Source organism: Hippocampus comes, unplaced genomic scaffold (genome assembly GCF_001891065.2).
Source record: "Hippocampus comes isolate QL1 unplaced genomic scaffold, H_comes_QL1_v1.1 scaffold51, whole genome shotgun sequence".
Lineage (NCBI taxonomy): Eukaryota > Metazoa > Chordata > Actinopteri > Syngnathiformes > Syngnathidae > Hippocampus > Hippocampus comes.
In genome coordinates this window covers 1,595,065-1,623,014 of record NW_017805497.1, presented here as the reverse complement: position 1 = coordinate 1,623,014, position 27,950 = coordinate 1,595,065, and the positions used below count along the sequence as shown (strand labels likewise).

At 40.7% G+C, this 27,950-nt stretch overlaps 1 protein-coding gene across 4 annotated transcripts; it reads left to right on the top strand.

Annotated features, from left to right (window-relative positions):
• Positions 1–1,373: 1,373 nt before the first annotated feature.
• On the top strand, positions 1,374–25,967 carry micu3a (mitochondrial calcium uptake family, member 3a). Of its 4 annotated transcripts, XM_019876816.1 has the most exons (15): positions 1,374–1,841; positions 4,761–4,908; positions 6,035–6,066; positions 6,718–6,796; positions 11,499–11,546; positions 12,884–12,966; positions 13,256–13,327; positions 14,627–14,668; positions 15,748–15,843; positions 20,499–20,593; positions 20,744–20,915; positions 22,202–22,310; positions 22,402–22,559; positions 25,346–25,410; positions 25,630–25,967. In XM_019876816.1, exons 1-15 carry the CDS (start codon positions 1,581–1,583, stop codon positions 25,631–25,633), a joined length of 1,464 nt encoding a protein of 487 aa, XP_019732375.1. In that variant the 5' UTR covers positions 1,374–1,580; the 3' UTR covers positions 25,634–25,967. The 4 variants fall into 4 exon arrangements, with proteins under 4 accessions (XP_019732375.1, XP_019732377.1, XP_019732378.1 ...); XM_019876818.1 differs by lacking the exon at positions 14,627–14,668; XM_019876819.1 differs by lacking the exon at positions 15,748–15,843 and having other exon boundaries at positions 1,375–1,841.
• Positions 25,968–27,950: the final 1,983 nt, after the last annotated feature.

Genomic DNA, 27,950 nt, shown 5'->3' with positions numbered 1-27,950 from the left:
TTTGATAGAGTCTCTCCAATGAAAGTCATTTGATTTCCAAATCTGAAGATATTTATCCATCCATTATCGTCACAAGGGTTGCTGGAGCCTATCCCAGCTGACTTCGGGCAGTAGGAAGGGTACACCCTGAACCGGTTGCCAGCCAATCGCAGGGACATCCACAGTGGACCTTAAATACACAAATGCAATGCGATTTAAAAAATTGATACTGTATAGAGTGAGTACAGAGAACAAATCTGGTCAAAGGACATCTCACTAGTTTTCAAAAAACAAACAGAAAAAAAACAATAATCAGTATGAACCTGACAATACAATAAACCATGTTCTCTGGCCTTCACTCATCTCATGCCTCTAATTTGGTTTTTAAGAGACCACGTGGCCGAGGAAGACCAACCTATCAGAGACAAAAGGCATGACAGAAGAGGTGTTAATAATTTCCCATGCACTCGTGGATACGCTTCTAGCGAGTCACCAGCACACCCCCTCAGCCTTGTGCTTGCTTGTAAGCTTGGCCTTCAGGGGCTTTGCTGAAATGATGTTGGAACTTCCACCTATGAAAAAAAATTCCCATTCCTTTTATGCTATGAACTTGGCGTGCAACTAGCAAAATGATTCAGGCAGCTGAGAGGATTCAGAAACAACACAGAATAAGCAACATTTCTGTTCAAGAGGTAAGTTTAGCTATGATGACTTGCCTGCAAAAGGCCTCCCCGCTCATGGTGGTGTAAGCAGCAGGAATAAAAACAAAGAAAAGAGAAATTATCTTCATTTTAGAGATCAAAAGGATTTTGTGGCTCCAATGTTTTCTTTTCTTTATGAAACCGGTTCAAATAGATATGTACAATACACATTTTACAGGCTTGTCATGACATTTCACAATGACACGAATCGGCCAAAAACCACCCGAAAACAAAATTACAACTGAGGATTTTTTTTTCTCCAGTATTTTTTTTTTTTTTTGCGCAGAACCATAAAATACTGCATGTGCTAATGTTAGAACTACTAGCAACTATTCCTCCCCCCTAAAAAAAACAAAACAAAACAAAACAGAACCTTCAAATCAATACAATTTAGTGTTATAGTAACAATCTGTTACAAATAAGACATGCTACCAGCGTAGCTGACGTGGCTAACTACTGCTTCTTGGAGAGAGTTCAGCCAAGACAATTCTTATGAAATTAAGTTAGAGTGATGGGAATAAATTAATACCATTTCATAGAACAGGTATTTGAATTTAGATTGTAAATGAAGGTCAGTGATTCTGATAGTACTGTACTGTATTTAGGCCAGCAGCGGCCTTGCTGGCCCTGACCCATCACCACTAAATAAGAATGAGGTGATGGCCTTCAACATGTTTATTAATTATTCTCCCAAAATATTATTAACGGTGTAAACTCTTATTCCTTGACTTAAATAAAGTTTAGCTTTTGGATCGGTTTTCATAAGCGTTTCTTAATGGGCAGCGCTTTCCCTGTTTTGGCATTCATCACTTCTCGCGATAGAGTCCAAGTCACGCGATAGCTCCAAACAGTCCGCAAAGTTCTGACCACACCAGCTTAGCCGCATCATAAACAGCAGCAATGGCCGCCTTCCGCAGAGTGGCTTCGTTGGCCGCTAAGCTTACCCTGCGCTCGGTGTCGAGAAACGAGCTGACCGGGCGTCACACTGCCTCAGGCGCGCGGAAGTGTCTCACTTTCGGGCTTTGTCTTGCGACGGGAGGTGCCGTGGCACTTTACTTCTACGAGGACATGATTAACCGCCGAGGCTGGAGGAGGAAGATGGTGACTCGCAGCATCCACGGTTTGTTGCCATCCATCCCAGCCGTTGAAGCCAAAGAGAAGGTGGGTGTCTTTAAGCGGTACGGTACTAAATACAGCTTGATCACACATCGCTACTAATTGTGAATTATATTGTCTCGTCGTGTTTTGGTCACTGGCCTTGTGTGTCTGTGTTTTTTTTAATCCTTTGTGAAAGAAAACCTACTACTACATTGACGCCGCCTTTCACAAATGTACTAATACGTTCATACTGACGTCGTTATGTTTTCATGTAATATGTAGTTTGTTCCGAAAACGCTTTGTTGATTATTTGGCAGCTGGGCGATGTGCGCGCGCACATGCATGCAGTGATGGCGCTCTCCGACCGAGCTGGTGCTGAAATGTAAACATGAGGGTACAGCTTTGAATTGAAATTTGAGAAGGAGGTGTACAGCGATAAAACGGCGGATGAGTTGTTAGAAAGTCTGCCTCACAGTTCTGACGTTCAGGATTTTGAGTCTTGACTAAGGCCTTCCTGGAGCTTTTCTTTTCATGTTCTTCCCGTGTTTTCGTGGGTTTTGTCTTGGAACTCTACCTTCCATTACAAATGCGTTCTGTTCACTTTTGATGTCCCATTTGCTTTTGCGATGTGAACACATACATTAAAAGATTGGATTTAACAAAAAAATCTGAATTGGGCATCACATTCTGCAGTGTGAACATAGAATTAGATCCCATCAATCTGACCGTGACATCTAGCTGCCTGGATGAAAACTAAATATAAATGTAATACAGTGGTACCTCTACTTCCGAATGTCTCTTCATACGAACTTTTGAAGTTATGAAATGCCTCAACAGGAAAATATTGCCTCTTGTTACGAAAGAAATTTCAAGATACGAAAGGTAAAACTACAGTTTGTGCTGCTACTCGCAACTCCGAGTTATCCTGAACGCAACATACATATAGCTGCTCTGCCATTGGCTGTTACCTTACATCTTCCTGGCATCCCATTGACTAAGAGGGACCTCTACCGTATGTGTCTATGTGTGTAGATGGAGATGTGTCTATGCAGCGTCCTTGTCATTCGCCCGATTGGCCATGAGACATTATGATAATTTTACGTAAATGTCTAAATCACCCAGAAAAAGCGTTAAGAAATTTCTTCCAGAACCAATTAATTTTGTAAGTCGAGGTACCACTGTATTCTGCACCTTGCAAAATATTTCACTAACTGTTTTGACTTCTGTGGGTAGCTTTGAAATCTGCGGTAAAATTCCATGATCGTGGAATGGTGGATCCCTTGGGGATCTATCGAGTACTATGCAAAAATCATGGCCCAAATACATCCATTCATTCATTCATTCATTCTCTGTACCTCTAATCCTCACATGGGTAGCAGGTGTGCTGACTTTGTACACCCTAAAGTAGTTGCCAGCCAATGACAGAGCACAAATAGACAAACAACCATTCACACTGACACACACACAGACAATTTATTGAGTTTTCACTTAACCTGCAATGCATGTTTTTGGCACGTGGAAGCAAAGTAGAAAACCCACACGGCACAGGGAGAAAAGGCAAATTCCATACTGGAAGACCGGAGCCCGGATATGTACCTACATCCTCTGAACTGTGAGGTGGATGTGCTAACCTGTTGGCCACTGTACAATTTTTATTTCATATTTATGCACAATAATTTATAATTGTTCTTTTTTGTTGTTGTTGTTCATATTTTCCTCATACCCCAACAGTGCTACTGTTTAAACTGCAAAATAACCCAGTTTTACTTGTAGACTTTTTTGTCATTCTGATTAAAATTTTATTCCAATTGAAGGCTTACATTTGACATGATGTATTCCAAGCTGCCTTTTTATGTGTCACTATATTAACCAGAACTGCCATTTTACAACCTTGTGATGCGTAGATCGATGTAAAACTCAACAGACTTCAGTCACCGATTTAGAACACTACTTACTGCATTGTTATACAAGGCTGCATGTAAACACGGCTAATGTTACAGTGGTTTGTGCTAATTTTAAATAAAAATTGTAGGAGTAAAACCTCGTCGCATTTTTTTATGAACACTTAGGCCTACTCCGTTGCTGTGTTTTAATATCCATTATTGTGATAGTCCTTGTTGGGCTAATTAATTTTTTAGGTTGTACTTGGTGTAAAACGTTTGATAATCTCTGGACGAAAGGGAGAGCACCATCCGTCGTGTGGTCAGAGAAGAAAGATAAGGCATTAGGAAAGCCGTGGCTGGACGCAAGCGCAATACATCACTTAATATTTCATCTCAAATAGCAAAAATACTTTTTACAGTTATTCATTTTATTTCTGGCATTTGAAGAATACTGCCTCTGTAATGCTTTTTAAACTTTATTCCTTCGTGAGAGTCAAAACCACATCCTTGTCACGCTTCCCTGTAAGGAAGCGGAACACTCATCACATATTTATGCTTCCTCAGTGAAGGCAGCATCAAAGCTTTATGAATGGATCAGTATTCTCATTAGTATGTTAGCTGAGTTGTGCAGAAACCTTGGTTCAATGAGCCCTGTGGCCAAGCAGGTTTAAATTTGGAAAGCTGTCTTGGAATTACAAAGCTTCATGCAGCACGAACTGTTGATGTAGCACTGCAGCTAATCAAGTTGATGGCCCGGCTGCTTTGAGATTCCAATCATGTTGAAAGTATCCTGAAAATGTTGCGTGTGCCCTTGTACTGCAGCTTTTAATACTGCCCTAAAGGGTCTGACTCTATTTGTAATTTCAAGAAGCACTGTGCAAAAAAACCAAAAAGAGACAACAAAAAGAGAGACATGTTTTGCACAGGCTTACTTTATGTATGTGGGGCTGAGTTCTTTCCATCAAATATAGTGTGTACTGTATGTAGAATAGTTCATCGTTTTTTTTCTATTGTTTAGTCACAAATTGGTGAGGACAAGTTGTCTTAACAAAGTGAGAAAAGATTCAGCAATTCTAAACGTTCTGTTTTTGTTCAACAGGCACATCCGATGGACTTTGAGGAGGGAGATGTGCACATGTCGAGCCACGAGCATCGTTTCCGTATGTTTAGCTCTGTGGAGTATGACGGGCAGCTCTACATGACTCCTCAGAACTTTATTGAGTCAGTCACTATGAGTGAACCAAGGAGTATGTATAGCATTGTTTTCTACACATAATCCATTTGTTGAGGCCTCCTTTACCAGTGGTATAGACATCAGCACATGCTTTCATGAGTAAAAGAAAATATGTTGTGACATCAGTTCTTGTGCACACATTTGAGTTTAATAAACAAGATGAGTTTAATAAACTTATAATGACGCTCAGGACATGAACACAAATTCATTCAATGAATAAGTGGCCTCTGCTCTCGGGCTGAGCGATATATTAGTTTGTCCATCTATGTGTGCCCTGCGATTGGTTGGCAACCGGTTCAGGGTGTCCCCCGCCTACTGCCCGAAGACAGCTGGGATAGGCTCCAGCACGCCCGCGACCCTCATGAGGATACGCAGATAAGAAAATGGATGAATGGATGTTTTGGTGTCAAGCTTAAACTTTTCCCTAGGACTGATTTAAAATTTTCATACATCAAAATGTTTGACCTGGCCTTTTCTATCTTTGTGGACTTGCTGCTGTTTGAACCAAATTTGCCCGTACAACCTCCCAGCAGATGGCCTTACAGCTTTTGTTTAGTCTAAGATTCATGTTAGTCAGACACATTGACATTTTCACCTCCTCCCTTCATTCAACATTCCATTTGCTCACATGTGCACTTTGTTGTAATCAATAAACATCCCAAATTCTGCTGTTGACACAGATCCTCCTTTTATTGTCACAGTTATTCCCACACAACACATTTTTGTAATGTTGTTCTGAAGTGGACAGTTGTTGCATGCAAACTATGCACCCGTATGAGTGTTCACATCTGCGCGGCTCCTGACACACGATACAGCCGCACATACCCACTCAGCAGCTGACATCCTCTAATGCCCCCCCCTTTGAAGTTGAATTAAGATGAACTTTGTTGTATAAAAAAGAACAAAAGTAGTATGTGCTTTTACTGGGACATTCCACCTACTACAAAGACCAGCACAGGGCACTTTAGATGGGCCTGTGATGATCACAGTTGTATATACAGCATGCGTGTGTGTTGTGACTGTAGCGTGCACATTAAGACCCATTTCTAGATAACACAGATGCTATCTGACAGAGCCCACCCAAACCCTCTTCTCCTCTTTCCCTTCTTTTTCTCTTTTTTGTCTGGCTCCCTTGGCAGACAAGAGGCCCTGGAGGTCCCTGACCAAACAGGTGGGAGACACACTCTGAAAGCTTCTTTCTTCTTTCCTCCTTGTTGTCAGCATTTTTTGTATTTTATATGTGGTTGGTCCCCCCACCCCCGTAGCGTCATAGCCATACATTAGAATGGTAAAATCTCTGCTGGTTGCATCCAAAAATGCACTTGTTGTAAACTCAAGTGCCTCAAAAGACGATCCATTTAAATTATACACAATCAACTCAGTTCAATGTGACCGTTAGTATGATTCAAACTTTGTTTTTCAGAAATTAAAGCCTTGCCACAGGCACAATAAATGTATCCAACAGTATTGCTGTCGTTTCTGAATTTGACAAATGCTCTGGTCGAAATGGCCTTTAAAAAGTCCTAGAACATGTTGAATTCGACTTTTTTAAGCCTGGAGATTTTTGGGGGGTGTTTATCTTAAATTCCATAGTAGGTGTGTTCAAAAACATTCTCAATAGACACTTGTTATCTTTTCTCGTCGCTCGATTATTGCATGTCCAGCAAGCATTATGTCAGGTTATGAACCCAACTTGCTAGTGTTTTTGCTTAAACCTATGGGACATGTTTCAAGCTACACTTGTGGACAGTAAATTATTGTGAATGAAACATATTTGCCAATTTACATGAAGTGACATTCATTTTATCCATTCACATTCCAGGAGCTAGAGAAAATCCTCTCAGATACTCCCCCGGTATGGAGAGGATCGTCCAAGCTATTCCGCAACCTGAGAGAACGAGGTACAGTATGCACTCATATAGACGCACATCCATGTACAGCAATAGTGCAGAAAAGGTACTTTACGCAACTAAAATATTGACTGTAACCATATCCTAAGTGAAATGATTTAAATTGTCTTAATACTCACTGCAGACAATGAATTGCTGTATTGGTTTGAGTGTTTTAACAAAGTATTGGCCATACGATTTACTTCTCTTCGTAAAGATTATATTGATGAATCTTTATGGCTCACATCTCAAATACCATATTTTTACTCAATTTTACTCAGGACTTACCTGCCAATGTGTGTGTTTGCGTGAGTCACGGTAGGTGTCTCTAATCCGAGGTTGGAGGCATGCTGTCGCTTCTGACTGCCAACCAACCTGCTGACCAAACTAAAAATAAACCACATCTCCTCTCCTCTCTTCCCGCTTCTCTTGTCCTCATATAAGTATGCAGCAGCAATGAGATATTATAGCACCTCCCCCTCCTCGCCACCCCGCGTAAAAAGGAGTTGTATACCTCTGGGCATTTCCCCATTTAATTTTGCAATATGTCAGTTAAAGCCCTGATATGTATGTAATACAATCTGTGTTTGTCAGGACACGTATTCTCGTGCTGAGCAGGAACAGTTAAATTCCTTGGAATGGCGACAGCTTTCGCAGAGTGACAAAATTAAATGGAATGCTGTGTGTGTGTTTCATGTTTTCTCTGTTGAGATTAACATTCCTTTCTACCTTATATGATAAAACTGGGGTTTGCTGTTCTTTGGGAAAATGGACTAGGCATAGGAACAGATATTGGTAATAAAGGTATTGCACAAAGACACAAAATATTAAGCATTACAAGCAGCACTATTTTATAGCCAAGATTTGCATTTGATGAAACAGAATGTGTGAAAACCTGTGGAACTCATAATAGAACAACAATTGTAATTAAATCCAGAGTATATAGAGTATTATTTTTTTCTATCTGTCTCCGAGAGGACCCTCGATCGTTTGAGTGCATGGCGTGATCGTGTTGGTCAAGCTACATGGGAAGGGGTAGGGGTGGGAGTTTGGTTCCAAATCAGCTCCGTTACACAAAGTAGGAAACACAAGCTTGTCACTGGTTCTACCTGGTGTCATGTTCAGCAACACACAAACACACATCCACGAGAAAGCAGTGTCCCATAACACTCAAGCGAGTCACCCTGAACTATCTGGACAATCAGACAGAAAGCGAAAAAGAGTGTTAATGGGCCTGAAGTAAGAAAGGATCACATCCTGAGACATTTTTCACCTGCTTACACACACACACACACACACACACACACACACATGATGATCACAGTTGTATATACAGCATGCGTGTGTGTTGTGACTGTAGCGTGCACATTAAGACCCATTTCTAGATAACACAGATGCTATCTGACAGAGCCCACCCAAACCCTCTTCTCCTCTTTCCCTTCTTTTTCTCTTTTTTGTCTGGCTCCCTTGGCAGACAAGAGGCCCTGGAGGTCCCTGACCAAACAGGTGGGAGACACACTCTGAAAGCTTCTTTCTTCTTTCCTCCTTGTTGTCAGCATTTTTTGTATTTTATATGTGGTTGGTCCCCCCACCCCCGTAGCGTCATAGCCATACATTAGAATGGTAAAATCTCTGCTGGTTGCATCCAAAAATGCACTTGTTGTAAACTCAAGTGCCTCAAAAGACGATCCATTTAAATTATACACAATCAACTCAGTTCAATGTGACCGTTAGTATGATTCAAACTTTGTTTTTCAGAAATTAAAGCCTTGCCACAGGCACAATAAATGTATCCAACAGTATTGCTGTCGTTTCTGAATTTGACAAATGCTCTGGTCGAAATGGCCTTTAAAAAGTCCTAGAACATGTTGAATTCGACTTTTTTAAGCCTGGAGATTTTTGGGGGGTGTTTATCTTAAATTCCATAGTAGGTGTGTTCAAAAACATTCTCAATAGACACTTGTTATCTTTTCTCGTCGCTCGATTATTGCATGTCCAGCAAGCATTATGTCAGGTTATGAACCCAACTTGCTAGTGTTTTTGCTTAAACCTATGGGACATGTTTCAAGCTACACTTGTGGACAGTAAATTATTGTGAATGAAACATATTTGCCAATTTACATGAAGTGACATTCATTTTATCCATTCACATTCCAGGAGCTAGAGAAAATCCTCTCAGATACTCCCCCGGTATGGAGAGGATCGTCCAAGCTATTCCGCAACCTGAGAGAACGAGGTACAGTATGCACTCATATAGACGCACATCCATGTACAGCAATAGTGCAGAAAAGGTACTTTACGCAACTAAAATATTGACTGTAACCATATCCTAAGTGAAATGATTTAAATTGTCTTAATACTCACTGCAGACAATGAATTGCTGTATTGGTTTGAGTGTTTTAACAAAGTATTGGCCATACGATTTACTTCTCTTCGTAAAGATTATATTGATGAATCTTTATGGCTCACATCTCAAATACCATATTTTTACTCAATTTTACTCAGGACTTACCTGCCAATGTGTGTGTTTGCGTGAGTCACGGTAGGTGTCTCTAATCCGAGGTTGGAGGCATGCTGTCGCTTCTGACTGCCAACCAACCTGCTGACCAAACTAAAAATAAACCACATCTCCTCTCCTCTCTTCCCGCTTCTCTTGTCCTCATATAAGTATGCAGCAGCAATGAGATATTATAGCACCTCCCCCTCCTCGCCACCCCGCGTAAAAAGGAGTTGTATACCTCTGGGCATTTCCCCATTTAATTTTGCAATATGTCAGTTAAAGCCCTGATATGTATGTAATACAATCTGTGTTTGTCAGGACACGTATTCTCGTGCTGAGCAGGAACAGTTAAATTCCTTGGAATGGCGACAGCTTTCGCAGAGTGACAAAATTAAATGGAATGCTGTGTGTGTGTTTCATGTTTTCTCTGTTGAGATTAACATTCCTTTCTACCTTATATGATAAAACTGGGGTTTGCTGTTCTTTGGGAAAATGGACTAGGCATAGGAACAGATATTGGTAATAAAGGTATTGCACAAAGACACAAAATATTAAGCATTACAAGCAGCACTATTTTATAGCCAAGATTTGCATTTGATGAAACAGAATGTGTGAAAACCTGTGGAACTCATAATAGAACAACAATTGTAATTAAATCCAGAGTATATAGAGTATTATTTTTTTCTATCTGTCTCCGAGAGGACCCTCGATCGTTTGAGTGCATGGCGTGATCGTGTTGGTCAAGCTACATGGGAAGGGGTAGGGGTGGGAGTTTGGTTCCAAATCAGCTCCGTTACACAAAGTAGGAAACACAAGCTTGTCACTGGTTCTACCTGGTGTCATGTTCAGCAACACACAAACACACATCCACGAGAAAGCAGTGTCCCATAACACTCAAGCGAGTCACCCTGAACTATCTGGACAATCAGACAGAAAGCGAAAAAGAGTGTTAATGGGCCTGAAGTAAGAAAGGATCACATCCTGAGGCATTTTTCACCTGCTTACACACACACACACACACACACACACACACACACACACACACACACACACACACACACACACAATGGTCTTTTCTTGACACCCAGTTTGTATAGAAGTAAATCGTAGCAATGTGACAGAATTTCCCGAAAATGAAAATTCGTCAAAATGCCAAATTTGGTTGGAAAGTCCTGTCAAACCTGAGTACAGCACAGCAAGAATTTTTAAAATCAGATGAAGTGTTCTGGAGAGGAGCTTTGTGTGTGTGTGTGTGTGTGTGTGTGTGTGTGTGTGTGTTGGGGGCGGGGGGCAGCCTTTTGGGGAACGCTTTTGTTTTATGTTGCCTGTTGAAAATATGGTCAGGAAAGCACCTTCAAGTTAGTGTAATTTCTTAAGATATCTATTCTTAAAAATTAACATATTAATGTAGTTGGCAGTGGCACTGTGATCCACTGGTTAGCACGTCCGCCTCACAATGTAGAGGTGCAAGGTTCGATTCCGGCTCTGGCCTTCCTGTGTGGAGTTTGCATGTTCTCCCTGTGCCTGCGTGAGTTTTCTCAGAGGTCCATCACTACTTGGCCTGGGTAGTGGCGATTACACTAACGGACAAAAACCCACTTCCGTCAGTACTTTGTCTGTCATCTTTTTAAAAATGTTCTTGTCATTTGTCAGTCGTCGGCAAGGCGGGCGTCCGTCAGTGGCGGACTGATGGACTTTCCGTCATTACTGACTGAAAGCTCACTGCTGCTTTTTGTGGTCAACCCCGACCTGAACCCCCCTTTATACATGACATTTTCAATATTAACAGTTGCTATAGGTTTCAACGAATATAATGAAACCTGAGCACAATGCCAGTCCTCACCCATTAAGGCTTCATTTTCCATCATCTTTGCTTATGGTGTCCAGATGTCCACAGCTACAGTTGAGCCTCGATTTTTGTCTGCTACTTGGGGAATCCCTTCTTCGATTAGCTGACAAGTTTCGCTACAAATAACCATTACTAAGATCAGTCGGGCAGAAATTCCTAAGTGTCCTCCAAGTGGGCTCCTTTGGAGGAAATGGCAGCCCCTTGTCACATTGCTAGAAATAGTGTGTGACCAAATGCATTATTGGTTTACTTCAAGAAAAAAAAAAAAGATGCTATGTTCGCGAAAGGAATTATTATGTGCTATGGTGTCTATGTGTTTGTATACGGCCATCCCCCTACTAACTCCCTCATGATCTCATTGCTAGGTATCATCTCATACACAGAGTACCTGTTCCTGCTCTGCATCCTGACAAGTGAGTCCCTCCATATCCTGCTGTCTCTGCACTCTACATATTTGGGAGACCAAAGTTAGTGAGGTTATTACATCTGCTATTGCCATAGTTACAGGTTCCTCTCCAGGTAAGAAAGATCACAAAGAATCCAATTAAATGTAGACATAGCTCTACAGCTATAAGTGAAGTTTACCATTGTAAATTCAGTGCAAACCTTCAGCCCTACAGTTTTCACAATTTTCAACCTACAAGACAGTCATAAGCAAAAGAGGCCATGCTTTCAAAAAAAGGCCAAAACATAAAAGGGTTAAAAAACAAAACAAAACGTGTAATGGATAGAACATTGAATATAGTAGGATATTAAATATTACAATCCTATTTCAAAACCAATGATTGTAAACGAAAGACATTTTGAGCCACCGCACACCAAGCAACTTGGCTGTAAGTGCCTGAATAGGTCAGGACAATCGCTCATGACTGGCGCGACTGATGATCGTTGCAACGTATAAACAGCGACCCCTGGGGTTCTTCCTAAGAAACAATGTTTTGGGGTGCCACATAAACAGTACAGAACAGTTTTATTTATTTCATTAATCCACAAACAATATGGTGTGATTGTGAAGAAAGTTAAGGAAATTGCCCTGGCCACTGTATCTGTATTACAATAATACAAAGAGGAATCGGGTACGTATGATATGATAAATGCAGTTCAATATTATTGTGAATTACAATACTTCATAGACTGTCTTGGTACAGCTTGGTGGCTGGTGGATTTTAGTTCACACCCAGAAATGTTTGTTTTTTTTGTTGTGAAAGCTCATCTGATGTGGTATGACATTATTGATTGGCCATTACATTTATGACATGGTCACTTGACATTCAATTTTCATTCGCAGTAAAACTCTTGGCCGATGGTCGGCCACTCATAAAAACCATGCACACTGTGCGACGGGTCAGTCAGGTATGGCTGCATAGCTCGGTGTGTGTCAGAGCTTACATATTTCATCTGTGATACAAAATTGTGCCATACATTTTATTGTAATTTGGAGAAGCTGACAATCAAATGATACAATAACTGTAATTTGTGCTAGAATTAAAACAATTAATAAAATGGGTAGCCCAGGGGAGCTTCTGAGATCCAAAAATAATCCACTCTGGGAAGCCGTTCAACTGCTAACTATACTTGAAGCATATAAATTTGTTACGAAATTGAAGGAATTAATTAAATTAAAAGTCATGCTAATTTACGCTGCATCCAACCATTATTCACTTCTGACTGTATGCTATTTGGCTATTTACAAATATCTTTAACAGAGTCTGTTGATAACCCTCACCATGTGTGTCCTCCTCTGCTGCAGAGCCCCATGCTGGTTTTAAGATTGCTTTCAATATGTTTGATGCAGACGGCAACCAGATGGTGGACAAGAGGGAGTTCTTGGTGGTAAGTCGCTAATAGGAAGGGGAAACCAATCATCCATGACATGATTTTCATTCTATTTTCAGTTTAATTTCTGACAGTAATGATGATAATTAATGGCTATTTAGTAGGTTTTGTCTTAATGGACAGTACCATAGTAGGCAGAAAAAAATATATTTCAGGTTTAATCACTGAGGTTTACATAAATCAAGTGGGCATGAGTGCAAATCCTGTGTGGTTTATATTTAATTACGGTGTATAAAAATAAACATCACTTGTGTTATAAAGGTCTTTATTCTTGACGTGTTTGTAGCTTCAAGAGATCTTCCGGAAGAAAAATGAGAAGAAGGGGAGGAAAGGGAATGCTGAGAAGTCTGCACAGTTGGTAAGTGAGTTGGTAATCAGGACTGTGGGGTCAAAACAATCCAGTTTCCTAGTTGTCATGAATATAACCAATGTTGTAACGATTATGGATTGTCTATGTTGACTAAAACTGATAGCACTTATCCATTATATTATTGAGACTATTCATCATATTAATAATAATCCAAACAGTAAAACGCTGTTGGCTTCAATCATCTTAAATCATCCATGAAGGTATTGGAATGCAACAGTTGCTGTGGTGTTGTGCTTTAAACGATATTGAACTGCTGTGCCAAACTGTACACATGGATACATTTAAAATGATAATAATCATTCCATAGCAGTTTATTCTCATCTGTGGAGGTATTAGGTTAATAACCCGTCATCTAACCATGACTGAGTGCATGCTGCCTTACAAGTTTTTGTTCTCTGTTGTACCATGATGGTGACTTCCCAACTTGTTATTGGATCAAATGGATATACTCTTGTATAATTGGTCTTATTCCATGCTTCTGTGATTAAGGCTTAGGAACAACGTTTTCTTGTATTCATTAACCACTTCTAACAATGCATTTGCTGACATGAAAAAATTGTTGAAGAAGAGTTCAGACAATATGTTAATACATGTTAAATAGCAAATATTGGTGTTCTGACTTAAGGAAAATGTATTTGGGAAAATTAATTTGCGGATCTTATCAGACTGTTTTGTCAACGTTGCACATCCACATTTTAAATGATTGATTGAGGACAATCTTTATGGGCATATTTTTAACATAAGGGCTTGCATTAACTGTGGGCTGGCTGAAAGAAGTTCTAATTACATTTGTCAAAGGGGCAGAGATTTGAGAGAACTGTTTACTGATCAAAATGAGGCCGGCCACAAATGATTGTTTTGATAATCGACTTTTTAGTTTCCGATTATTTTGCCCTTAATTGACTAATGGATCATATGTAAGCTGCTCTGATCTAACCACCATGAGCTACGTGCAAACCAAAAGTAAGTTGGTCTGTGTTAACGTCGAGCCCTGCATACTACCTGTAATACTTTTGGGGAAAAAATATAGTATATACTATCCATTTAATATACAGCTACATAATCTAGAGATACACATTTAAAAAGATTTTTTGTGAAACATGTGTTCCTCTAATATATAATCAGAGATGCATTGGAAATTGGACATGTCCCTCCCTATGCAGAGTGTATCCACAACCTCTCCTCTTGCATGTACTAACATGTCTTTTATCTTCTCTCCTCCTTCCTCTCTGACTGCATGCTCTGCCGTCCTCTGTCTCTCCCTCATGCCTCTTCGCTGTGTGGTAGAGTATGCAGCTGTATGGATATCAGGTTGCCCCCATGAACAGCGTATGTATCAAAAAAAAAAAAAACAACAACAACATACCCCCGTAGTGTTCTTTTTGCTCACCTTAGATGGTTTGAGAATGTGATTAAAAGGGTGTAATCCCCACATGAAATAATTAATCAGTTTAAAATTGTGCTTGTTGTTGGCCTCATATTAAACGGCTTAACGTAGGGATTCTTCAAGTGATTTAGTGTCGGAAGCAACACCGAATACTGTTCTATTTGCGATATTTAATGTTAGTTGCTATTTTTTTCCCCATCAGTTCCGTGATTGATTTCAGCATGAATAAAAAGAGGGGGAACTGAAGAGGACTAATACATATAAGGGGCAATCTGTGATCAAGTATAATTAAATGAGAATAGTGTGATGATGTGGTTTTGAGTGATGTGGGGCACTTTGAAGACAGAAGCAATACACTTCCAGCACTTTCCAAACAGAATCCTGAATGAAATGCTGTATTTTGTCACTGACTAAACATTGGTGATTAAGGATTTCCGAGCTAGTCAGATCTGTGTGAAGTGCTGTGGAGGATAGATGTGTTCTCATAATGACTTTTAACACCAGGGTGCGGTCATGGTAAAAAGCTTTCAGTCGTGTTCACCGTGAAGAAAATGAGAATCAGGTGGTCAGAACTCATCAACTCCACTTTTTTCGAGGCGGCACACTTCAGTACAAGCAGCTCTTCATCAGGGTCAAGGACAGAAGTCGGGTTTTTAGTCAGAACATTTCTTTTTCTATTTCCACATTTTGCTTCTGTATGTGCTAGCACAAACACAACAATTTGGTGCATGGACTATGGCCACCAGATGCCGCAAAATCTTTTATTGGGATATCACCTAGTATTCGTGATGCTAATGAGTTTCATGCCACTGTCCTTTTAATGTGAGAATTTATATTCTTAATCTTTCAAATTAATGTTTACAAGCAGGTTTTTACATAAAAAATTATGGCACATCACTTTAATATGATTATACAGTATATTACAAAATCGGATTGATCGGTAAAATGCAGAAGCTAATTCCTGAAGTGGTGGTGTTGGAAGTGAACTGACACTGGCCCCCCCCCTTGACCACCCCTACAGGTGCTAAAAAAAGACAGTCAGGAGTTTGTGGCGCGGAGTTACTGGGACGTTCTAAGGCGAGGCGCCAGCCAAATCCTCTTTTCTGACCTGGCGGAGGTACACAGACCCACCTGTCCTCTATCTTGTCATTCTTCCAGTGTTTTTTATTAACCCCCCCCCCCTTTTTTTTTAATTCTCTAATCATCCCTGTATGTCTGTCTGTTCTGATCACGCATAGCAGAATAAGACCTAAAATGCATGAAGACAACGAGGCTATTTCCACAATGAGTTCCCTGAAAACGAAAAGGCATAAAAATGAACAATTTGTTAAGATGCATTATCAAACTGCAAGGTCTTTTTGTTGGCTTGAGTCAAGACAGACGTGTATCAACCGTCTTTATTCATTTGTCTGCTTAACATCAGTTGAGAAATGCCACCAAATCCTTCCCAGCTCCCCCCACCCCCCTTTTTTTTTACCCCCCTTACCATCTTCATTTTTTTCAGACTTCATTTCTTTCTTTAAGGTTTTTGCACTCATAACAGTACATAAACTTCATCTTGCATTCCCTTATGATCACCTAAATGTATGTATTTATTTTGGTGAAATCATACTTTAAACGGTTTGGATAGAGCACATTTATTTTCTGTATGTCTGTTCGTGCTTATTTAAAAAGCTCTACTATACTGTGGTGACGTAATTGTCCGATATTAGATAATACAGGATAATGTATGTTTGTATGTTTGTTTAATAACTAATCTCTTGGGGTTTTTTTTTTTCTTGATATCTGTCTAATACGAATCTATATTGTTTTGTGGCCAATCTTCGTGTTAAACCGTTCATCATTGACAGCACGTTTAACCCTATATCCTATTGAACACTCAATGCAATTGTTTGCAATTCAAAATGCTAACCTCAGAAATGCTTGCGCAACACTGATTTCAAAAATTGTAAATATTACCATCGTTAAAATGGTGCTCTATTCATCTTTCATCACATTTAATTAGAATCTACAGTAGCTTTCATTATTTTTATTACTTTTTTCATTAATTGCCTGGAGGAAATCATGTGGCATTCATTTTGGCTTCAATAGTTAGCAATTTTTTTCTTGCCCTGTAAAGGGTCTGTAGGCATTAATGACATGAATTGGTGAATGATCGTAATTCTGTTCAACAAACGCTACCATTTGTAGATATGAAAATCACTCAGCACACAGTCGAATAGTTTTAGGTTGTAAAACACCGTGAACTGGTTTGAAAGGCAGCAATCTGCGCAAACCCCCCCCCAAAAAAACACGCACCTGAAAGCCACCTTGGAGGTGTTGCCAATGATGAGTAACAGCTAAAACATAGCACGCTGGCTAGCTCTCTAATGACAGGCTTTGTGCTGCGGCACTGCCGTGGCAGCGGAAGCTGAGGTGAAGGTAATGACAGTGAAGTGTATCGGGTCTGACCTTGTATTTACTCTCCGGAGCCTTTCATCTGCTGGGATGTCAGATGGACAGAGCACACACAGGATCAGGCAAGGTGACAAAACAAAATCAACAAAATGGGAAAACATCCACCAAATTCAAATTGTTTGACATTTGATTCTGAATAAATGATGCAAACGTACGCAAAAGGTAAACTCAATTGTGGAAAGAAGAAGACGCTGAAGTGATGGAACACACTTGAGATAAGAAGTAGTTGATCAGATAAATAGAGTAAAAGAGGAAGAGATACAATCACCAAATAGGTGAGGCGAGGCTAGATTGGTGGCCAGAGGTCAGCGGACAACAAATGTTGAGGTACAAAGTGGGTGGGTAGAAGAAAGCCTCGGGAAATACTTTGAGGGCAAAAGAAAGAAGCAGGTTGTATTTAAAGAAGGATGTGTTTACTCAACAGATTAGTCAAGCTCTCTGCTTTTGTGTGGCAAAAGAGGTTCTTACTGACAGCTACAGGACAAGCCACTGACAGTTACCAGGAGGAGAAAGGAAATGAGGGTAAACTGAGAACATGCAGTATGAGAGGAAAAGAAGTGACCGGGGAAGGTAAAAAGGAATGACAGAAGGTGGAAGACACGGGAGGGAAGACCAGGTCATGGGAATGAAAATGTGGCGTAGCCTGCATTCCGTGGAAAGTCTTACTGACGGTCTGACTAATGAAAAGACAGACAATGACCTGCTCCTCTGAGGTTTTAGTCATAGATTCGAAAGAAGACCATTTAGGGTTTACATCAGTATTAACTACTTTTACCATTGCCATAAATGATAAGAAGTCATTTGTAACACACGCACTCACACACGCACACACACACGTACACACACACGTACACACACACACACACACACACACACACACACACACACACACCTGTACCTGTGAGCAGAGTTGATATTTTGTCATCTTCAGAGTGGTGAGTTCACAATGCTACCGCTGCACTTCAAGGAATGATAACATTGTTAAAATCCATTTAGCATTACATCTGTATTGCTTCGTTTTATTGCTGCAGGTTTCGTTAAGAGGTCAATATTTGGAGCCATACTCTAGACCAGGGGTGTCAACCTCATTTTAGTCGCGGGCCAATTTGGAGTTACGTCTTCCCTCGGAGGGCCGTTATGACAGTGAAACCACAAAATTATTACTTTTACACAACACATTAATAGATTACTAGTTTTGAAATCAATCAAGTCGATTAAAATAGTTTTTTTCAATTAATGTTCAAGTGAGGGTAAACGGGGAAACAAAATGATTGCAAAATCTCAACATTATTTATTACACATGACGATTTGACATTTCGGTACAGATTTTAGCAATTTGACACACATGATTTGCTTTCGCGGGCCATATAAAATGACCTTGCGGGCCGGATCTGGCCCCCAGGCCTTGAGTTTGACACGTTTGCTCGAGACAATGATGAGCGGCGGATGAGTTTCATTTTAATGATTCCCATATCTTGATAAATTAAGATTAGGATCCAGAGGCCAAACCCTGATGGATTCTGAAATGAATTCAGTGGTTTCTTAACTCTTGGGCCAAATAGTATTTCCAATAGTATGATTTACACTAATGTGAGTGGCCTGGTAATTAGTTCGAACATTGCTGTATTTTAAACAGTCCTCCTTTTCAAACAATCTAAATCATGCAAAGTGTAATCTTACCAGTTTTTAACATAATGAATGTGACCTTGTAGAGGCAAGAATATTGGCCCTTTTTGACTTGTCTTTGTCCTGCTTTGGGTTTTAGGATTTTAATCTTGAGGTAGAACCCCCATTCAACATTTTGGTGCAAATGATTATGACCATGGCATAAATGCTCCTCCATCTTTGGCAAACATGAGATTGGACCCACACATCATCTCTGCTTATAGTAGCATGGCCATCAAAAACGAGGTTTGGCAGTGATGGGCATGGCTGTGATTGAGAATTGATATTTACTTCCCCCTTTCCGCCTCGATGCCAGATGACTTGTCTTTTTTTTCCTTTTTTTTTCATTGGAACTGATCAAAAGCCCAATGACCCATTTCTGAGGAGTTTTTTTTCATGTAATCTATATTCATGCCAATCCTGAAAAATCCCCATGTTTAGTCACTTAAAAAGACCACTACACAAATCCTAATCATCTTCTCTGTAGTGCCTTTACAAGGGTTAAAAGCATAATAACCAAGAGCTCATGGGCAAGAATAACAAATAGAACAAAGTCTATTAATTGGCTTATTATCCCAGTAGCTGAATGTAGACCTACTTGCCGAAATGGATGGAAGCGCATATAAGAAGATGAAATGAAAGAAAAAAGGTTTGCTTTGCATGTGTGCTCTGCTGTGGTGCTGTTCACCATTTGCAGCGAAATGCATGGGATGTGCTGCTTTGATTGCAGCTTTGCACCAGCTACTTCATCTGTCTCAACTTCAGTCTGGATTCTGTCTCTCCTCCTTTTACATCTTCTTCCTATCTATTTTCCGGTTCTACCACGAGCATGTTTGGCGATGTTCAGCGTGACGGTATCAGCTGTATCAGTTATGTGCTACAATGTAAGCTCGATTTCTTTGCAAAAGGATGTTCTTTGCTGTAACAAAAAAAAGTCACCAGTCTGAGATAGAGGTTTAAGATCATTTCAACTGTGGTGTTGAGCTCTTTTGTCAAGAAATAATAGTTTGATGGCTCTGAGGATGTCTTCAATTGCGCGTCTTTGATTATCACTTGGCTTCCAGTGGTAACGATACATGTCCTCGGATAATGTACAAACTGAACAAGCTTACCAAATCTGTTGTCAGATTTTGGTAACCGTGAGTTCAAGGATGGCTTTGGATAACTTGATGTACGAGTAAACCTTTCAGAAAAATCAACAACAAATATGACATGCGTTGAGGCAATGTTGTCATTGGGACTGCTGACTATTTTTTAAACCTGATTGGTTGAGATGATTTGCATTCACCAAATCGCTTGACCCGATGCTTGTGCTGTCGAATTCAAAATGGTCTTGTCCTCTTCATGCAGTTTCTCAATATACATTGTTGTGTTTTTTGGGGTTTTTTAACCTGTGAGATCATGGATCCATATTGACAACAGTCAAAATCCACTTAATGGCGTTCACTTCAGTTTGTGAGCTATCTTGGGGTGCACTGATCACCAAGACAGCTTTGCTTTAGTATAAAAATATTAGCAACTCCCTTCGTTGGTGCTGTATTGAGAAACGGACAGCGTTTTCTAAATCAAAAGTGTTGTGTAAGTTTTGTTGAAGCATCTGTCACATTTCTTTTATCTTTCCCTTTTTGTCTCCTTTGTTTTTGACTTAAGCGTGCAGATGAGAGTCTAACTATTGACACCACCCTTCTGGTTCATTTCTTCGGGAAGAAAGGGAAGGCTGAGCTCACTTTTGATGACTTTTATAGGTATCCCGTAGCTTGCACATAAGCTTGTGATGACTTCATGCACGCAAATTCACACATTTACTTAACAAGTCACTTTTTTTATTATTACAGTAATTTTTTTTTACCTGATTTCAAATTAAATCTATGCTGTCCGTTGGTTTACATTTTCAGGTTCATGGATAACCTCCAGACTGAAGTACTGGAGATTGAATTTCTGACCTACTCTAAAGGAATGGCCACCATCAGTGAAGAGGACTTTGCCAAGATTCTCTTGCGCTTCACCAACGTGGAGAATATTGGTGCCTACCTGGAAAATGTTCGACAAAGCATACCTGATGAAAAGGTAGGCATGCTGTTTTTCTCTCAACAGTCACTCCTGCATTAAGACAAGTTGTGCCCCAACACACTTACTGGTTCTCTGTCCAATCAACAAAAAAAATTGTTGTGCCTGAAATAAATATCTGCTGAGTTTTTTCAATGGATACAATTTGGCAAAGGAGCTGTACTTGCCAAAAAACATACCCCTCCTGTAGAGCAGATGTGGCATCTGTAAAGCTGATGTTAACAGTGATGTCCATCCATCCATCCATTCATTTTCTGAACTGCTTTACCCTCACAAGGGTCGCGGCGGGTGCTGGAGCCTATCCGAGCCGTCTTCGGGCAGTAGGCCGGGGACACCCTGTTGCCAGCTACTCGCGGGGCACACATAGACGAACAACCATTCATGCTCGCTATCACACCTAGGGACACTTTAGAGCACAGGTGTCGAAGTCCGGTCCTCGAGGGCCGGTGTCCTGCATGTTTTTGGAATGTAGGAGGAAACCGGAGTACCCGGAGAAAACCCACCCAGGCCCAGGGAAAACATGCAAACTCCACACATGAAGGCCGGAGCCCGGATCGAACAAAAAGCAACTAAAGACGAGAAAATGTTTGTCAAAAAAAAACAAAAAAAACCCCTATATCCACTGACAAGAAATTGCACATTTTTTGCGATACAAATTTCAAGTGATGTTTTGGTTTGACATTTTATCTTTAGCGAGCAGCAGCACTTCAATTCCCTCACACATCTGTTTGATTTATTCTTCTTCTGTGAGTGCTTCTGCCTCCCAGCCTTGAATAGTACCTGAAATTTCCCACCACCATTTCTGCCTGCGGCTGTTGTCGTGCTCCACACTTCAATGCTCAACTGCCTCGCTTGACCACACACACACACGCACGCGCGCACACACACACACACACACACACACACACACACACACACACACACACACACATCTCATAAATGCACACGTGCTGTCAGTCTTTTCACTCTCTATCAAAAATCTATTCGTATAGCTAGTCATAAAATGATTGATTGATCGATTGATATTTATTAGAATTCATCAGCGTTTGTCTCAAAACAAAATCCTATGTTTTCAAGTTTTTCAAATGATCATTCATTTCCCAATAAACTTCCCGTTTACAGTCTCAAGGCAGTAAACAGCCAGTCACATGGTAAATCGCTTTATTGGCATGAGCGGCTACTTTTGCTCATTCCACACTTATTTTTTGCTGTGTTTTTAATAGATGCATCAGTGACCTGATTTGCCTCAGAGTATTAATGCCTGTCTGTTTCTTTCGCTGTTTGAGGGAATCACTTTTGATGAGTTCCGCTGCTTCTTCCAATTTCTCAACAACCTAGAGGACTTTGCCATTGCCATGCAGATGTACAATTTTGCTTCTCGCTCCATCGGGCAAGGTTGGGACAGAGCTGTGAAAGCTACAGTTATCGGCACATGTGGTTCCCTTTTTCTGTGAGATACACAATATTTGTCTTTGTCCCCTGCCAGATGAGTTTGCGAGAGCAGTATATGTGGCCACAGGTCTCAAGCTGACACGGCACTTGGTAAACACTATCTTCAAGATCTTTGACGTGGATCACGATGACCAGCTCTCTTATAAGGAGTTCATTGGCATCATGAAGGACAGGCTGCACCGAGGCGCCAGGGTGAGGAAGTAGCTTTTCAAATGACGTGCACCAACGGAAATTGTTAATGAGAGCAGGCACATGATTTAGTGACCTGCACAGTTTTATGTACTGTATATATGCAGTATGTTAAAGAATCATAAATAGACCCCTCAAAACACAGGCATAAGTCTAAGCCTGTGTTGTCCTGGTTGAACACAATTTAAACACAGATTTTCTCCACCTGACATTTAAAATCTAATGTTTTATGTTTGCTGAAGCATCCAAAAGCATCCATCCTATCGTTAAGTATCAATGCATTTGTACCTTGACCTCCAACTGCTCCATTTTATGGGTTTTTCGACAAATGAGTCATCACTCAGTCAATTGTTTTGTTTTCTGTTTGTTTGTGAGTATAAATTTACCTTACGCGCGCGAGGTCTTTTTTTCACCATGATGTCCATTTTGCCCTCCCTGAGAGTTCTGTTTGCCGTTTGAGAGCCAGCTGTTTTTTTAAAGATGCTTGTTTCATTTTATTGCCATTCCCAGGGGGTGTTTACATGAAACATAAAACAAAATTTTACACATTGTGTATACAATCAAACCACATCACATTTATGCTAACACATAATGTGAAGCACCATAGACAGGCTAACAAAACTATGTAGAGGCTTTCTGATCTGTGAAGAACCACTATTATTACTGCAGCTTAGTTGCAACAGTCTTCTTTGTGTTTCATGATCAAATCTGCACGTCATTTTTGAAGGTTTTTATAATATCTTTTTTTGTTTTTTATCTCTCCCCACCATTCCTGGTTTGCAATATTTGGTCAAGGCGACAATATAAAAGAACGGGTAATTTTAGACACTTCATGGATAACACTTAAAGTAAGGCAGCATCGCTACAGAATGTACTATGACCCATGAATGCACCATCCCTCTGTAAGTGAACATGTTAGAGTGAATGTGAACCTCAGGGCTGAATTATGAACGGAATTAAAAAGTCCTGAACGATTCGGTCAACAAATGTTTTGAATGAAACCTTTTAATGAACTGATTCATGTGATTCAGCACAATCAAATGAACCGCCGTTCCTATCACCAACATATAGTGAAAGCGGTGGGGATTTTTCAAGATGTTTGATCTTTACTATCCTTGACAGCTTGGAGAAAAAAGGCTGCTATCAACCCCACCTAATTATTTGAAGTGGTGAAAAACTCTAAAAGAAATGGAAACCACCTCATGTCACTGCACTGAGCTGCTTCTAGAGAAAAAGCACTGCTCTCTAAGATAAGATGTTCTTTATTTGTCCCACACTGGGGAAATTTACAGTCTGCAGCAGCAAGATTGTGGGTTGAAAGAAGAAAGAAGAAAAACAAAGTGTTTGCATTCACAAAATAAATGTTACAGTTTCAATGTACACCGTTCAATTAAGTGCAATATAAATATAGATATGTGGCTGTGCTATTTACAATTGTAATTCGCATCATTTTATTTTTTATTCAACAGCCTGACAGCAGTCGGTAGGAACGAGCGGCGGTATCTCTTCTTCTTGCAGCGCGGGTGTAACAGTCTCTGGCTGAAGGAGCTACCTAGTGCTGTCAGGGCGGGCTGGGGAGGGTGGGAGGGACTGTCCATCATAGCTTTTAGCTTAGCTAGCATCCTCCTGTTGCCCACCTCCTCCAGAGCGTCTAGGGAGCAGCCCAGGACAGAACTGGCCCTCCTGACCAGTTGCTCCAGTCTCTTTCTGTCCCGGGCCGAGATGCTGCCTGACCAGCAGACAATGCCATAATGGATGGCCGAAGTCACCACCGAGTTATAGAAAGTCTTAAGGAGTGACCCCTGAACCTCAAAAGACCTCAGTTTCCTGAGTAGGAAAAGTCGGCTCTGTCTTTTCCTAATCAGGGCATCCATGTTAGTAGACCAGTCCAATTTATTGTTTAGAAGAACACCTAGGTACTTGTAGGAGGTCACCCTCTCTATGTCCATACCCTGGATGTTCACCAGTGCAGGTGAGGACTGTTTCCTGCAGAAATCCACAACCAACTTCTTAGTTTTCCTCGAGTTGATCTGGAGGTGATTCTGCTGTCACCAGTCCACAAAGTCCTTCGTCAGTCCCTTGTACTCCCGATCGTCTCCCTCTGTAATGAGGGCTACAATCACAGAGTCATCGGAGAACTTCTGAAGGTGGCAGTTTGGAGTGGTGTGTCTGAAGTCCGAGGTGTAGAGGATGAACGGGAATGGAGCCAGAACAGCCAGTGCTGCAGAGAAGCCTGTCCGACTCACAGCTCTGTACCCTCACGTACTGCGGCCGGTTTGTGAGGTAGTCTATAATCCATGCTGTGAGGTGGTGGTCCACTCCGGCGTTCTGCAGTTTGTCTCCCAGTAAGTTGGGCTGGATGGTGTTGAAGGCACTGGAGAAATCAAAGAACATGATTCTCACAGTGCTCCCAGCCTTCTCCAGGTGTAACAGCACTGAGTGGAGGAGGTGTTTTCTGATACCTCAACACAGACGACTGTCAACATTGCTCAACAAAATTAAGCGAACATTAGTTCCAGTTTTGTATTTTGTAACCCAGTAGTTGTTTGGCTTCCTTATCTTTGATAACTCACCACTTCTGTTTCTTTCTCTCCTCTCACACTCTTTCATGCATTCTTGCTTCCTTTGTTGTCCCCGCAAAATGCCACTCCTAACTTTATTACAATCCTAACATCTGATTTATTTCCCACTTGCCTTCCTCTCTTTTATACTGTTCCAAACAACTTTCCCTGTTCATTCATTCCCCTGCATTTTCCCTTTCTTCTGTCACCACATAACATAATTCTCAGGGATACAAAGCAATGGAGCGCGCCATCTCCTTTCGATCCTGTTTGAAAAGAGAGCTGGCAAGCAGGTAAGTAAACCCAACAACAGTACCCATTCCATGTTTGCTGATTAAAATATCAGGTATTTAACACCTAACCTATCTTCTTAGCCATTTTACTAGTTGATTTTAGAATGTGATTATGACACTTTGACTGGATGAAATATGCTGGAATAAAACGTGAAGGTATTTATTTATGACTGTTGACTTTTACCATGAACATGCCACCCTTTGCTGTGTGTTTACTAGGTGAATGCCCCATGCTGCAACTCCTTTCCCCACTGTGTTATCTCTGAAGCCAAGAGACAAATAGACCGGTCCTGGATGGGAGACATAGTTACTGAGTGTAGGAGCAATGCTGGAGAACTGGTCACGTGCACACCATTTTTACTTCAAATCTACAGATGAAATATACTGAAAGTTTTGAAAATGTTCTACTAAATAATTTCACATGAAAAAAGTTCAGGGCGGCACGATGGTCATCTGGTTAGCACCTCACCGTGCTGAAGTTTTGATTCCAGGCTCTGGCCTTCCTGTATGGAGTTTGCATGTTCTCCCCGTACCTGCATGGGTTTTCCCCGGGGACTCCCACATTCTAAAAACATTCATGGTAGGTTGATTGAACACTCTAAATTGTCCCTAGTGTGATTGTGAGTGCAAACAGCTGCCCGTCTATGTGTGCTCTGCAATTGGCTGGCAACCAGTTCAGGGTGTACTCTGCCGACTGCCAGAAGACGGCTGGGATAGGCTGCAGCATGCCCGCGAATATAAACGGATTAGAAAATGGATGGCTGGATGGAGGGATTGATAGAAATAGCTCATTACCTGCAGTACAACCTATACACATTGAAATAACACAGTGGTCATATAGTCCATACATATTGAAGTTGTTACGTTTGTATTTATGAATATATTTGCATGAGGGGCTTCCTCCGGGTACTCCGGTTTCCTCCCACATTACAAAAACATGTACTGCAGGCAAAAAAGGTTGGGGGCCCCTGCTCTAAATTGTCCTTAGGTGTCAGTGTGAATGCAGATGGTTGTTCATCTATGTGTGCCCTGCGATTGGCTGGCAACCATTTTGGGGTGTATCCCGCCTACTGCCTGAAGACAGCTGGGATAGGCTTCAGTATGCCCTCAACCCTCGTGAGGATAAGCGGATTAGAAAATGGATGGATGGATGGATTTCCATGATGGTCATGCACACAGTTCCTCCCCTACACCTCCCACCCCTTTTAGTCCTCTTCCTATTCATTTTATTACTGATCAATGTTTTCTTTTGAGTCTTTATGTACTGAGTATGCAAGAGTAATATGCCGCCTGATGTTTAGTGATGTAATAAAATGTCATTTGTTCAAAATGTTACACTGGTGTACCTATTTAATTAAAAGGTTAAATATAAACATAGCCCTTTAAGAGAAGTTGTTTCGCTCTCGGGTAAATTAATCAATTGAATATTTTTGGTGAAAACCCATTTTGAGTGATAATGTAACTGGCATGTTTACTCTGCGCATGCGCATATAATGTCGAAACGCAACTGTTTAACCCGAGGATTATGTGACTAATGGTAATTGAACACGCTCACCCATTGTTTAGCATTCCTGAATAGTTAAATGTTCCATTCCTCCGTGTACAATATGCTGGTAAGTTAACATTTACCAACTACCAGCGTAATTTAAAGAAGAATTAAAAACCGAAACTAGCGTTATATGCTTATACAGTACTGTATTGTGCTTTCTTCCTGTTAATTCGCCATCACTTGTTTATTTATGCATTTGCTCTACAATACGACGCAAAAAAACATTGCTGTGTGATTTTTGCACATCAGCTTTATTAAAGCAGCACATATTTAAGCCCTCACTAAACTAATAATGAGTAAAAGGCTCATTAAAGTTTAAAGTCGTTGCCGAAATACTGCCATCAAATGTCATAGAAGCTGGCTTCAAGCTGAAAGCAAAACCCAACCTGCCGTGGATACAGTTAAATAGTATTCAAGATTTGACATCGTCACGTGTGTGTTTGTGTGTGTGTGTGTGTGTGTGTGTGTGTGTGTGTGTGTGTGTGTGTGTGTTGCGTGTGCGTGTGTGTGTGTGTTTTTTTACATGGCCCCATGAATCGGTTTCCTTAATTTAAGGAGGTAAACATTTAAGTAACATTTGTAAATGGTGCAGTACCTAACGGTTGCAGAACAGTTCTACTGTGCTAGTTTACTGTCGGAACGTTTTAACCGATGCACAACGCTTTTCTTTTTCCCCCACTTCTCAACGTTTATTAAATCTCTCTCACCCCAAGGATCACTGTGACCTTTTTATCTAACTACGTATTTTACTTTATTCTAAAACTTTGATTGAGCGTTAATCTTTAAAACATGTGATTTTGATTGGAAAGACGAATACTATAAAAACCGTGCGCGCAAAGCATTCTGGGTTGGTGTACTGTGATCTAACTTAATGAATCCTGTTTTGAGGCTTCCAAAATAATTTATATTGACCTTTCCTTTTGTTCTTTACTAGACAGCATATCATGAGGTTCGGAAAATGGTAACGACAGTACAGACGCACCTCAAGGTG